Source organism: Heptranchias perlo, chromosome 17 (genome assembly GCF_035084215.1).
Source record: "Heptranchias perlo isolate sHepPer1 chromosome 17, sHepPer1.hap1, whole genome shotgun sequence".
NCBI lineage: Eukaryota > Metazoa > Chordata > Chondrichthyes > Hexanchiformes > Hexanchidae > Heptranchias > Heptranchias perlo.
The window spans coordinates 55,782,343-55,796,826 of NC_090341.1; the positions used below are offsets into that span (position 1 = coordinate 55,782,343).

Below are 14,484 nucleotides of genomic sequence, written 5' to 3' on the forward strand. Positions count from 1 at the left end.
CTTAAATGGCCGACCCCTTATCCTGCAACTATACCCTCTAGTTCTAGACTCTCCAGCCAGGGGAAACAACCTCTCAGTACCTACCCTATCAAGCCCCCCTCAGAGTCTTATATATTTCAATGAGATCACCTCTTATTCTTCTAAACTCCAGAGAATATAGGCCCAGTCTACTCAACCTTGTAGGACAACCTTCTCCTCCCAGGAATTAATCTAGTGAACCTTCATTGCACTGCCTCTAAGGCAAGTATATCCTTCCTTAGATAAGGAGACCAAAACTGTACGCAATACTCCAGGTGAGGTCTCACCAAAGCCCTGTACAATTGTAGTAAGACTTCCTTACTCTTGTGCTCCAACCCCCTTGCAATAAAGGCCAACATGCCATTTGCTTTCCTAATTGCCTGCTGTACCTGCATGCTAACTTTTTGTGTTTCTTGTACCATAACACTCCAGTCTCTCTGGCCACCAACATTTAATAGTTTCTCATAATTTAAAAAATATTCTGTTTTTCTATTCTTCCTACCAAAGTGAATAACCTCACACTTCTCCACATTATACTCCATCTGCCACCTTCTTGCCCATTCACTTAACCTGTCTATATCCCTTTGCAGACTCTGTCCTCCTCACAACTTACTTTCCCACCTAGCTTTGTATCATCAGCAAATTTGGATACATTACACTTCAGTCCCTTCATCCAAGTCATTAATATAGATTGTAAATAGCTGAGGCCCAAGGACCGATCCTTGCGGCACCCCACTAGTTACAGCCTGCCAACCTGAAAATGACCCGTTTATCCCTACTGTTTTCTGTCCGTTAACCAATCCTCTATCCATGCTCATATGTTACCCCCAACCCCATGAGTCCTTATCTTGCGTAACAACCTTTTGTTTGGCACCTTGTTGAATGCCTTTTGAAAATCGCAATATATTACATCCACTGATTTCCCCTTTATCTACCCTGCTAGTTACATCCTCCAAAAACTCTTAATAAATTTGTCAAACATGATTTCCCTTTCATAAAACCAGTTGACTCTGCCTAATCATATTATGATATTCTAAGTGCCCTGTTACCACTTCCTTAACGGATTCTAGCATTTTCCCAATGTCTGAAGTCGGGCTAACTGGCCTGTTCCCTATTTTCTCTCTTCCCTCCTTTCTTGAATAGCAGGGTAACATTCGCTACCTTCCAATCTGCAGGGACTGTTCCAGAATCTAGCGAATTTTGGAAGATCATAACCAAAGCATCCATTATCTCTGCAGCCACTTCTTCTAGAATCCTAGGATGTAGGCCATCAGGTCCAGGGGATTTATTGGCTTTTAGTCACATTAGTTTCTCAAGTACTTTTCTCTACTGATAATTACCTTAAGTTCCTCACCTGGTATATTAGCCCCTTGGTTCCCCACTATTTTTGGTTTGCCTTTTGTGTCTTTTTACTGTGATACAAAATATTTGTTTAACACATCTGCCATTTCCTGATTTCCCCATTATAATTTCTCCTGTCTCAGCCTCTAAGGGACCAACGTTTACTTTTGCTACTTTTTTTTTACATACTTGTAGAAGCTCTTTCAATTCACTTTTATATTTCTTGCTAGTTTACTTTCATATTCTATTTTCTCTCCTTATCAATTTTTTTTTGGTCATCCTTTGCTGGTTTCTAAAACTCTCCCAATCCTCAGGCTCACTACTCTTCACAACATTATAAGCCTCTTTTAATCTAATACTATCCTTAACTTCCTTAGTTGCTTGCCATTGCTTTTCAACCTTCATACCCTTTAATTTAATTTCCCAATCTACCTTTGCCAACTCAACTCTCATACCTATGCAATTGGCTTTATTTAAGATTAAGATTCTAATTTAAGTATGTCAAACTCAATGTGAAATTCATCATATTATGATCACTCTTCCCCAGAGGATCCTTTACTGTGAGATTACTAATTAACTCTCTCATTACACCATACAAGATCTAAAATAGCCTGTTCCCTAGTTGGTTCCATGATGTATTGTTCTAGGAAACAGTCTTGAATACTTTCCATGAACACATCCTCCAAACTACCTTTGCCAATTTGATTTGCCCAGTGTATATGAAGATTGAAGTCCCCCATGATTATTGCATTACCTCTGTACAAGGTCCTATTATTTCATGATTAATACTCTGTCCAATGGTATAGCTACTATTAGGAGGCCGAAAAACTACTCCCACCAGTGTTTTCTGCCCCATGTTTCTTATTTCCACCCATATTGATTCTACTTCCTGATCTTCTGAGCCAAGATCCTTTCTCACCACTGTCCTTAGGTCATCCTTTATTATTAGGGCTACACCCCCTCCTTTTCCATTCTGCCTGTCTTTTCTAAACGTCTTATACCCTGGAATATTTAGTTCCCAATCTTGGTCACTTTGCAACCATGTCTCTGTAATGGCTATTCGATCAAACCCAGTTATCTCTATTTGTGCAACTAATTCATCTATCTTGTTACGAATGCTCCATGCATTCAGATAAAGAGACTTTAATTTTGACTTTTTACTTTTTTTTGCTGCTTTCTCTACTTGATGCATTATTATTGGTAAATTCTCTGTCCCTTCCTGCCACATTTTGCTTATCTTTACCCAAATCACCACACTGCACTGTTGCTTTGACTTTTCTCATTCGATTTCTAAATTTCCCCTGATGTACCCTTCTTCCCCCCCCCTGCCCTTTTTTTTAGTTTAAAGCCCGATCTACAGCCCTAATTATTCGATTCACCAGGACACTGGTTCCAGACCGGTTTAAGTGGAGCCCTCCCCAACGGAACAGCGCTCTCTTTCCCCAGTACTGGTGCCAGTGCCCCACGAATTGAAACCCGTCTCCCACATCACTCTTTAAGCCAGGCATTTAACACTCTGATCCGTTTGACCCTATGCCAATTTGCACCTGGCTCAGGTAGTAATCAAGAGATTATTACCTTTTTTGAGGTTCTGCTTATTAATTTAGACCCTAGCTCCTCAAACTGTCTCAGTAGAACCTCATTCTTAGTTCTACCTATGTCGTTGGTTCCTATGTGGACCACACTGGATCCTCCACCCCTCGTGCTTGAAGTTCTTCCAGCTGCGAGATGTCCTTAACCCTGGCACCAGGCAGGCAACAGAGCCTTCGGGATTCTCGGTCATGGCTGCAGAGAACAGTATCTATCCCCTACCACTACCACATTCCTTTTCACTCCCTCCACTTGAATGGCTGCCTGTACCATAGTGTCATGGTCAGTTTGCCCATCCTCCCTGCAGTCTTTGCTGTCATCCATACAGGTAGCAAGAACCTCGTACCTGTTGGACAAGGTCAAGGGCTGAGGCTCCTCCATCACTAGATCCTGGGTCCCCATACCTACCTGACTCAGTCACATCCTCCTCTCCCTGAACGAATCTAAACTACTACCTACTCTAAGGGGTGTGACTGCCTCCTGGACCAAAGTGTCCAGATAGCTCCCCCTCCCAGATGCATCGCAATGTTTGCAGCTCGGACTCCAGCTCAACAACGCCGAGCTGCAGACACTTACTGCAGAGGTGGTTGCCAGGGATCTCGCTGGTTTCCACAAACTCCCACATGCTGCAGTTACAACCCACCACCTGCCTGGCCATCGCATGTCGAACCAGAATTTATTTATTTACTTAGAGTTTTTAATCTCTTGCTATTCTTAGCTTTATTAACTAATTAATTAATCTAGTTTAAGTTACTGATTTAAGCTTTTAGTTAAACCCCGCCCTAAGGTAAAGGGTAGGAGTTTAACGAGAGTAAGGACTCTATTCCTCTCTTCCAGTGTCTCTGTTGTATCTGTTCTGACGATGCCACCTTCCACACCAGTGCTTCTGATATATCTTCCTTTTTCCTCAACTGAGGATTCCCCTTCACTGTAGTTGACAGGGCTCTCAACCGTGTCCGTCCTATTTCCTGCACTTCTGCCCTCCCTCCCTTCCATCCCAGAACCATGATAGGGTCCCTCGTGTCCTCACCTTCCACCCCACCAGCCTCCACATTCAATGGATCATCCTCCGACATTTGTGCCACCTCCAGCATGATCCCACCACCAAACACATTTTCCCCTCCCCTTTCAGCATTCCACGACACCCTGGTCCACTCTTCCAACACCCGCTCTCCTCCTGCACTCTCACGGGAAGGTGCCATGGGGAGATGCAACACCTGTCCCTTCACCTCCTCCCTTCCCACCGTCCAGAGCCCCAAGCACTCCAGGTGAAACTGCAGTTTACTTGTACTTCTTTCAATTTAGTATACACCTCCGCTCTGTCCGCAAGTGTGACCCTGACCTGCCGGTTGCTTGCCATTTTAATTCTCTGTCCCACTCACACTCTGACCTCTCTGTTTTCGGCCTCTTACACTGTTCCAGTGAAGCTCAGAACAGCACCTCATCTTTCTTTTAGGCACTTCACAACCTTCCGGACTCAACACTGATTTCAATAACTTCAGACCATAACCACTGCTCCCATTTTTTTCGGACAGCAAGTGCTGGTAATGGTTCTGCTGTTGCCATTCACAGCTACTCCTAATCCATCTTTTGTTTCTTAACCTGTCCCTTTACCACCCTCCCTGCCTTGCACTGTCCTCCACCCTATCAGAGACCTTTCCTTTTGTTCTCCCTCCCCCTCCCTCCCCCTCCCTCCCCCCCCCCCCCCCCCCTCTTGTTCTTTCTCCCCTCCCCCTCCCCCAAAAACTTTAACCCTTTACCATCTTCCAGTTCTGAGATTGTCCAATAGGAGCTGGAACGAACTCCGAGCAGACCAATGCGAGTAGTGTATGACGTCAGTGTGTGAGCGCGCGGGATTGCCGTTACCTGTTGTCGCGCTCGAGCTGGGTGGAAGCGGGAATGGACGCTGCTGGCCCGACCCCCTCCCCCTCTCACTCCCGGACTCTCTTCCTGGGGGATGATGGCGACCCGCTGCGTTTCTACATCCGGCCGGGCCCCACCAAGGCCTCGCTGTTGCCCCTGATTATACACGGGGGTGGAGTGATGTGTCGGATCCAGGAGCCGGGCGCCATCCTCTTGACCGAGGCGGGGGACCAGCAGTCGTTGCCCAGGGGCTACGTCACGGCGCAGTACGTGCTGGACAGCGTGAAGCAGAACCGGCAGCTGGCGCTGGAGGGTTACGCGGCGGAGCGGGTCTCCCGACCGGCCGCGGCCGGCTCGCAGCAGCCGCGACAGGGCCCGGCCTACCCTTGTGGCAAGCTGCCGTACACCAAGCTGGAGGACGTCGCCATCTTGATGTACGTGCGCAGGTACAGCGTCGCGGACGGCAGCGAGGGCTCGGTGCGCGGGAACGCGCTGTGGCGGGAGATGGAGCGCGTACAGCTGACCGCCCACAGCTGGCAGTCCATGAAGGACCGCTACCTGCGGCACCTCCGCGGCCGCGACCACCTCTACCAGATCGACAGCCGCTCCATCATCCCCACCGCCATCTTCCCCAGCAGCGCCAGGGTCGCCCGGGCACAAGAGGCGGCCTGTCAGCAAGCGTCCAAGCCAGAGGCGGGTAAGGAGGGGAAGGGGAGGCTTTTGGGATTCAAGGGTAACTTGAGACTCCCTTGTGTTCGTTCGCGTCCGTGTTTTGGCTGCCGTTGTGGACCCGAGCCCATCATTTCTGTTTTCCCCCCTTTTTAAGTCTTTCCTCTTCACCCCTCTTAAGCCTCATGCCTCCTTTCATTTCTCCGCTCTTGGGTACTCTGCCCAACCTCACTCCACGCCCGTCCTACACTCCTGTCGTGGTCCCAGGCATGACTCCCTCTTGGATAACCCTATATCTTCCCTCTGTGCCCCTCTTGGCATCCTCCAAAGGCCCCATCAAGGCATTTATCACTGCCCCCTTACGGGCAGCTACCCCATCGTACTCGCTCCCTGACCTTCCTGCCCAGCATGCCTGCTGGGGGACTAATCTTGCCAATCTCCATCCCGTCCTCCCGCCCAGCGCTGACCCTGTGAACTCTGCCAGCAGATCAGCTATCAACGCCCCTCTCCGCTTCTCCTTCCAGAATGCACGTTCACTTGTGAACAAGGCCCTTGCTATCCATGAGCTATTTGTGGATGATTGCATCGACATCATGGCATTCAGGATAACATGGTTGACAGGTGATGACACCTTCCCCCTTAATGAAGCCTCCCCGCCTGGCTATATCTTCCACCACTTGCTCCACTCAGACCGCCGCGTTGGCGGTGTGGCCCTTATCACCAAATCACACCTTGATCTGTCCCCCTACTCCTCTGGCACCACCTTCTCCTTTGAGCATCAAGCTTTGTTTCACCCCTTCTGTTGCTCCTTTAAAATCCTCGTTCTCTACTGCCCATCCAAGTACTATGCCAAGTTAGTCACTGAGATCTCTTCACTGTTTTCCTCCCTCAACCTCTGCACCGAATGACTTCTCATCCTTGGTGATTTCAACCTCCATCTCCACTCATCATGCCCTCTCTCCTCTGTTCACTGCCCTCCTATCCTTCCTTAATCCCTCCCTCCATATAAACCCCCCAACCCATATTCACGGCCACCCCCTCGACCTTGCCATCTCACGTGGCCTCCCTACTCCCATCGTGCAGTCTCAGATTAGGCTATCTCTGATCACTTCACTGTATCCCTCTCCACCTACATCCACCTTTCCCCTCCCAACCCCACTTTCTTTGTCTGCCCTTGGGGGGGAAAAAAAACTTTCCCACAAGTCACTTACAACACCACTTTCAAGTTCTCAACTGTCTAGCCTTTGGCCCTCCATTCACCACGATATTCCTGTAACTACTGATCCTCTCGCTCTCTCGCACACCACTAATGCTCTTGTCCCCATTAAGAACATATGAAATAGGAACAGGAGTAGGCCATACGGCCCCTTGAGCCTCCACCGCCATTCAGTAAGATCATGGCTGATCTTCTACCTCAACTCCACTTTCCCGCCCTATCCCCATATCCCTTGATTCCTGTTGTGTCCAGAAATCTATCAATCTCAGTCTTGAATATACTCAATGACTCAGCATCTACAGCCCTCTGGGGTACAGAATTCTAAAGATTCACAGCCCTCTGAGTGAAGACATTTTTCCTCTTGATCCTAAATGGCTGTCCCCTTATTGTGAGACTATGACCACTGGTTCTAGACTCTCCCGCCAAGGGAAACAGCATCTCAAAGAAATACGTTTCAATGAGATCACATTTTATTCTTCTAAACTCCAGAGATTATAGGCCCTTCTACACAATCTCTCGTCTTAGGAATCAATCTAGTGAACCTTCGTTGCACCCCCTCTAAGGCAAGTATATCCTTCCTTAGGTAAGGAGACCAAAACTGTATGCTGTACACCAGATGTAGTCTCACAGCCCTATATAATTGCTGCAAGGCCTCCTTACTCCAACCCCCTTGCAATAAAGGTTAACCTACTATTTGCCTTCCTAATTGCTTGCTGTACCTGCATGTTAACTGTGATTCTGACTACCAACATTTCTTAGTCTCTCTTTTTAAAAAATATTCTGCTTTTCTATTCTTCCTACCAAAGTGGATAATTTCACATTTCCCCACATTATACTCCATCTGCCACCTTGGCCACTCACTTAACCTGTCTATTTCCCTTTGCAGCCTCTTTCTGTCCTCCTCAGCTGAGGCCCAAGCACTGATCCTCGCGGCACCCCACTAGTTACAACCTGCCAACCCGAAAAACCATTACTCTTTCTCACCCTGGTCATTCCTCCTGATATGGCCCCCACCTCTGCTTCATTAAGTCCAAGGGATGCAGACTTGACCGTTTATGAAGGGCGATTGGTTTAGACGTTCATCGCCACTGAACCACACACAGCACTACTGGGTCCTGCTGTCCTGTGCCAAAACTGCTCACTATTCCAGGATCATCCTGGAATGCAAAGATAACTCCCGGTTTTTCTTCTCCACTACAAACCGTCTTCTTAAACCCCTCTCTCCTGCCCCCTCCACCCTCGCTTCCAACAAGTGCGAGTAGCTCATTGACTTGTTTATCACTTAGATTGAGACTATCCGTTCAGCTGCCTCTGCCGCTTCCCTCCCCCAACCCAGCAAGCTAAACCTCCCCTAAGGTTCCCCCCTGCTCTAGCCCTGAACGCACATCTTTCTCTAGTTTCTCTCCTATCTTCCCTCATGCCCTTTCCAAGCTCATCTTGTCCATGATACCCAACTCCTGCTTCCTCGACCCCATTCCCACCAAACTACTGACCACCCAACTTTCCTTCCTGGCCCCCATGTTAGCTGATATTATTAACAGTTCCCTTTACTCAGGTACTGCCTCCCTCCCCATCAAATCTGAAGTTATCACCTCCCTCCTCACAAAAAACCATCTTGAAAACTCCTGCCCCATCTCCAACCTCCCTTTCCAAAGTCATTGAATGTGTTGTCATCGCCCGAATCCTGCAACTCCATGTTTGAAGCCCTCCAATCAGGTTTCTGCCACAGCACTGAAATGACCCATATCAGTCACAAATGGCATCCTATGTGACTGTGACCGTGGTAAACTAGCCCTCCTCATCCTTCTCAACCTGTCTGCAGCCTTTGACACAGTTGACCACGCCTCTCTTTTCCAGCTGGGTGGGGCTGCCCTCACCTGGTTCCGTTCCTGTCAATCCAGTTGTAGCCGTCCAGAGGTTCCATTCACCCATCACCCCTGTGCTCGCTGACCTACACTGACTCTGTCTGGCAACACCTTGATTTTTAAAATTATCATCCTTGTTTTCAAATCCCTCTCTGGCCTCGCCTTCCCTATCTCTGTAACCTCTTCCAGCCCTATAACCCTCAGATCTTTGTGCTGCTCCAATTCTGGCCTCTTGCGCAAACTCTATTTTCTTCGCTCCACCATTGGCGGCCGTGCCTTCAGCTGCCTAGGCCCTAAGCTCTGGAATCCCTCCAAAGCCCTCTACCTCCTCCTTGAAACCTGCCTCTTTGACCAAGCTTTTGGTCACCTGTCCTAATATCTCTGGTTCGGTGTCACATTTTGTTTGATAACACTCCTGTGAAGTGCCTTGGGATGTCTTACTATGTTAAAGGCATTGTTTAAATGCAAGTTGTTGTATGGCTTCCTCTGTAATTCAAACGGGAGTATTTATTGACAATGACACATTGCTGCGTTACACATGTGTGATGCTGTCAACAACTTTTCTTGTACAATTTGGCCCTGATGCATCCAATTCAAACCACTATCCTCAATAAATGCCATATCCAACTCATCTTTTGTCTTTTTACAGTTGTTGGAACATGACATTTCCACCTCCATCACTCCTTCCCTTCATTTGTTTTTTTTTCTTTTCTCTTTCCCATTTCTTACTGTTCTTTTATCGCACTTTAAACTAAACCTATCTCACTTGCAAAAGTTGATCAGCCTACCATATTTTTCTCGTCGTTTCAATCTTGTGTTCCATGGTATGAAGGCACAGCCACCAGTGGTGGGGCGAAGGGGGTGCGGGGGTGCACAAGAGGCCAGAGTCAGAGGAATGCAGAGATCTCTGAGGTTGTAGGACTGGAGGAGGCGACAGAGATGGGGAAAGAAAAGCTTTCCATCCTAGCAGAGACACACCCTCTCCATGGGTCACTAGGTTACTTTCCAAAATGTGGGTTACTAAACAGCCAAAACCCTAACCCTAAGAACTGTCAGCCAAGATGTGTTTTTGTTTAATGTTCCCACATCACCCTTGACCAAATCAGCAGGCAGGTGGTGCTCTCTGTGATCCTGAGCTTGGTATGCCCCTAGGAAGGTTTTGGAAGGAAAATGTTATTCAAAATACTACCTTCTTTCCCCCACTCCAAGTCTGTTACAGTAAATTAATATATTTCTTTAACATGTTTTCCCAGGTCAGTTGGGTACAGATTGCTCTTCAGTCTTTTATGTATAAAGTTGCAGCCAGCCCCTGTTGAATTAATAAGCTATTTGGGACACTGGCTCCCTTTGTGACCTAATTGGAGGGAAGACTTGATTTCTACCCCCCCGCCCCTTGACCTGGATAAGGATGGAGTACTTTGAACAAGTCATGCTCTTCCTGTCCTTCCTACCCAGTTAGATCTGTTCGCTCTAAGTCAGCAGCTTGAGTTCAAATCCCACTTCAGGCTTGAGCACACACTAGACATAGCCCTGTGCAGGGAGTGCTGCATTGTCAGTGGTGTCATCCTTCAGATGAGATGTTAAACTGAGCCCATGTCTCCCTGTTCCAGTGGATAGTCGTAAGGCACTCTTCAGAGAAGAGCATGGAGATCTCTTAAAGGTCATCCTTGTTGTTTGTGCGATCGTGTATGCAGAATGGTTGCTGTACTAGCCTGCGTAGTAGTCATTGTTTCAAAGTACTTCATTGTGTATGAAGTGCTTTGAGACCAGCATCATAAGTTCTTATAAAATTGCAATGGTCTCAAAACAGTTTTACTCTTCTTGTAGAAAACAGAAATAATTCTATAGAATATAGATGATTTTTCTAGGATCATCTGAACTGCTTCATCTCTTTGCTATCTTTTAAGATTACCAAAAGTGTTACTGGAGTAAGAGTTGTTACTCACATCGTTGAATATGCCTGATAGGTAAAAGGAATCCTGGCAGTTCCCGGCATGCAGACCTGGAGTCTCGTGAGGACGCACCTGCCCCAGTTGTGCAAGTACCTGATGTAAATTCAGAGGAGGAATGCTTCAACATATTTCCGATTGCTATCCGTGAATTTGAGGTAGGCTGTGTGGTAATTCTGGTTTCCTAAATGAATGTTTTTTTTTGTTGGAGTAATTTATGAATGTGAGTCTTTGTCCATTTTCTTCTGTGTTCAAGGTAAGGCAGTTTCCTGTTTGCAAGGTGTTTGGATGAGCTGTGAGCTCAAGGGGACCATATGTCTAGTTTTTTAATCTGCTTGAGTTTCCTGACAATGAAATGCTGTTACCATATTTCCTCTGTCTTCCCAAGGCAACATTATCCTATGGGGTGGGGGGGTGGCAACATCTGGCAATCGCCTTATGTTGGTGCTTCACCTCAACAGACCCAGCACCCAATACTTGTAGAGATTAGAAGGGGCATCCCATCTCCTCCTTTGAGGGTGAGGGAGGCTACATTGATGACTTGGCAGAACCTGCCTCCTGAATGAAATGTAAGTGGCAATATTAATTGAGGCAGAGGAATGTGGAAACATAATGTGGAAAAGTGCCCAGAGCACCCCTCAAATGTTAGAATCTTGCCTCTAGGTTCAGGAGTGGAGTTAATGAATAGAAGGAGAAAGCACTTGTATTTATACTTCCTTATCATATCTCTCATATCTTAAAGCATTTAACTGTATATGCAGTTGGTGTTAGTAGGTAACTGGCATCCATTTTGTGCATAGCAAGATCCCACAAACAACAGAGATGAATAACCAGCTCCAGCTAATCTATTTTTGATGGTGTCAGTTGAGGGAAGAATGTTGACCATGTCATGCTCTTTGAATATACTATGGGGGAATCCAGTGCAGCAGATGGCCGAGGCCTTGGTTTAATGACGTTTGAAGATGTTTTTCCACCCCCCCCCCCCCCAAACCAACTCCTAAACCTGCAACACTCACTAAGTACTACACAGCACTGAATAGTCATCTTAGATTCTGCTCAAATCTGGATTGGGACTTGAACCAACAATCTTCGGACTCTAGAGTGCTACCAACTGAGCCAAGCTGATTGTTACCAAGTGGTTGTTATTATGACTGTTATCGTTAGCAAAGGATATTGTGAAGAAACTGCATGTCAAATTAAGTTACTAAATGACATTAATCACCTGTGTTGGCTTGGTATTTACACTTGACTCAACTGGAGACACTCTTTTTGTTGAGATGTGGGCGATGCTGGCAAGCCTGTATTGCCCATTCTAGTTGCCCTGAGAAGGTGATGGTGGGCCACCTTGAATCATTGCAGAGTCTGTTGATGGTGCTCCCACAGTAGTATTGGGTGGGGAACTGTGAAGGAATGGCAATATATGTTCAAATAAAGATGCTGTGTGTCTTAGAGGGGCACTAGGAGGTGATAGTCTTTCCATGATGATATTCCTCTTGGTAGAGCTTGAGGGATTGGGAGATGCTGAAGTAAGCTTGACGACTTGCTGTAGTGTATCCTGTGGATAGTAAATACTGCAGCCACAATGCAGTGATGGTGGATGGAGTGATTATTGACTTGAGTATCAATGGACTGCTTCCTCCCAAATGGTGTGAAGCTTCAAGTGTTGCAGCTGCACCCATCCAGGTGAGTAGTGAGTATTTTATCTACACTCCTAACTTGGGCCTTGTAGATGGAGAGGCTTTTAGGAGCTGGGGGTGGGCTATTCATTGCAGAGTACTCAACTTCTTTGAGCTGATCTTGTAGCCATGATGTTGATGTGACTGCTTCAATGAATTGTCTGGTCAGTGATGATCCCAAGGAGTTGGGTGGGGACTGTTGAAGGTCTTGTTGGAAATGGTCATTGGCACTTCTCCACTCAAGGATGTTTATCTTGCTGTTAGCCAGCATAAGTTGCTTCATTATCAGAAGAGTGGAGATAAATACTGTAGAATTGTCCGTTAACAGCCCCACTTCTTGACCTGATAACTGAGGTTAAAGCAGCATGCCTGTTTTATCCTGTCAGATAAATGCTGTGGGGGGAGAGGAGCTCCTTTTTTAAAAGGAACGCACCATGTTTTATTAAAAACTTGAATTTGATCCAGTTTGTTGGTGGTAGAGCTCTGTGCTAATACATTGTTGGGAGCCAGCAAAGATAGTTGACAAAGGACATGTGGAGTCCACTGTCAGCAGCAGAACTTTCAGTGCCCATTATTACTTGTTAGATGGGGTGATTTTTGGGCCAAAGAATTTGGAATAACTGATGGGTTCAAGCATACTACTGTGTCCTGCCATGACATGATGGGGAGGTGCCAAGCAGAGGGGTGTGCTCCTAAGCTGCTAAGAACAGGATTGGCAGTTTACTCAGTATTATACTCAGTGTGGCCAGATGATAAAGGAAGGGGAAAAAATCACTTGAAAAATTGGGTGGGGGGGAAATGACCACAATAGTGGTATTTTGTGATCATCTGGTTTGTCAGTGCAAGAACATCTTGAAATAGAGCAGAGATGATGGTTAAAGTACCTTCTATAAATGAACTGCTTGAATGATCTATCCAGTTGGTTTGTAATTATTTGTTTACTCCGAAGGCTGACTTCTGAAACTGTTTTGTTCCCCTTCTTAGGTTGAAGCAGAGACTCCTGAACTGCTGATGGAAAGCAGTGATGAGATGGAGACAAAGGAGGACCCACAAGAGCAACAGATGGAGACTGACCAACTCCCTCAAGTGAGTCCTGGTGAGCAACATCCAAAACGGAAAAGAACTTTGGCAGAATTCATCATGGACAATAAGCAATCAGAATTGGACTCTCAAACACCAGTGGATGAGTTATCCTCCTTACCCACAGCCTCCCAGGATGAGGTGGAATGTGCAATTAGAGCCATCAATACATTGATGCAAGCTCATGACTTGGATCTCTGTACTGCCACACAGTTGTTACTGAAGAACAATGGAGAACTGACCGCAGCGTTGCATTTCATGGAGACTGGACACCGGCCAGATGGTTATCCCATCTGGACACACCAAGATGACCTTGACTTGGAGAATGTTGATGGAAAAGAGCAGGACAGACTAATCCAGAAGTTTGGCTCAGAGAATTTGGCCAAACGCATTGCCTTTCAAAAAAGTTAGTAGTGAAAGGAGATTTTCACTATTCTTAACTCTCTTTTGATCTGTAACTAAAAGGAGGCAGGAGTTTCTGTTTGAATGGTGTAGTTTGAACACTGTCCTCTTATCTCCAGGACCTAGGTTCACAACCAACTTTGACTGGATGGGATGAAAGTCTCTGCCAGTTGTAACGGTCAAAAATGAGGTGTTTTGAAGAGTCTCAACCCAGAGTACAAAACTGCCCCAAATTTGGCACAGACCTGTACTGGGAGTCAGTAGCTGATGTGGGAAATGGAAACATGAGATGGTCCATAAGGGGTGGTGGTCTTCTGAAGTTGGGGTTAAGATATGTTTTGTTGATTTTAGTAGACAAAACTTTACTGGACATTAAATCTGTGCTATGTCTAACTGAGGAGTCCTTCTACTGGGAGATATGAGTGGGGAAAATAATTCCATTTGTCAGGACTTGTAGCTTTCCTGATGAACTTAAGCATTTATTTTTTCTTAAAAATAAAACTTGCATTTGGCCTGTGGGAGAGGAGAGGAGAGGGAAAAGAGCAAATGGTGCCGGTATCAGGAAAGGAATGCCCCAAAGGAACAAGTGTAAGGGTTTTGAACATTAACTAGAGTGTGAATGGTGAGATGTGGCTTTGGACAGAAAGTAGCCATCTTTTATAGAATTTGCAATGTGCCCACAAGTAAACCGTTCACTAACAATTTAAGAAACACTGGTGATCTGTATAGCACTATCCTAATGTTAATTTGAAGATTAGGAGTGAGGTATTAAAATCTGCTTTCTTGCAGAAAACTGTCCACTGAATTCTGACTAG

The 14,484-nt window shown here is 46.2% G+C and overlaps 1 protein-coding gene across 1 annotated transcript; it reads left to right on the plus strand.

The window, feature by feature from the left end:
- The first annotated feature begins 4,805 nt into the window (after positions 1-4,805).
- Positions 4,806-14,062, plus strand: terf2ip (telomeric repeat binding factor 2, interacting protein). Its single transcript, XM_067999010.1, has 3 exons — positions 4,806-5,509; positions 10,530-10,669; positions 13,172-14,062. The coding sequence occupies exons 1-3, from the start codon at positions 4,849-4,851 to the stop codon at positions 13,676-13,678; spliced, it is 1,308 nt and encodes a 435-aa protein (XP_067855111.1). The 5' UTR covers positions 4,806-4,848; the 3' UTR covers positions 13,679-14,062.
- Positions 14,063-14,484: the final 422 nt, after the last annotated feature.

Excerpts from the sequence above, each read along its gene's own strand:
- terf2ip (XM_067999010.1), top strand. The coding sequence starts at position 4,849 with ATGGACGCTGCTGGCCCGACCCCCTCCCCCTCTCACTCCCGGACTCTC. Across the intron at positions 5,510-10,529 it reads AGCGTCCAAGCCAGAGGCGG|GTAAAAGGAATCCTGGCAGT; the intron begins GTAAGGAGGGGA and ends TATGCCTGATAG. Across the intron at positions 10,670-13,171 it reads TTGCTATCCGTGAATTTGAG|GTTGAAGCAGAGACTCCTGA; the intron begins GTAGGCTGTGTG and ends TCCCCTTCTTAG.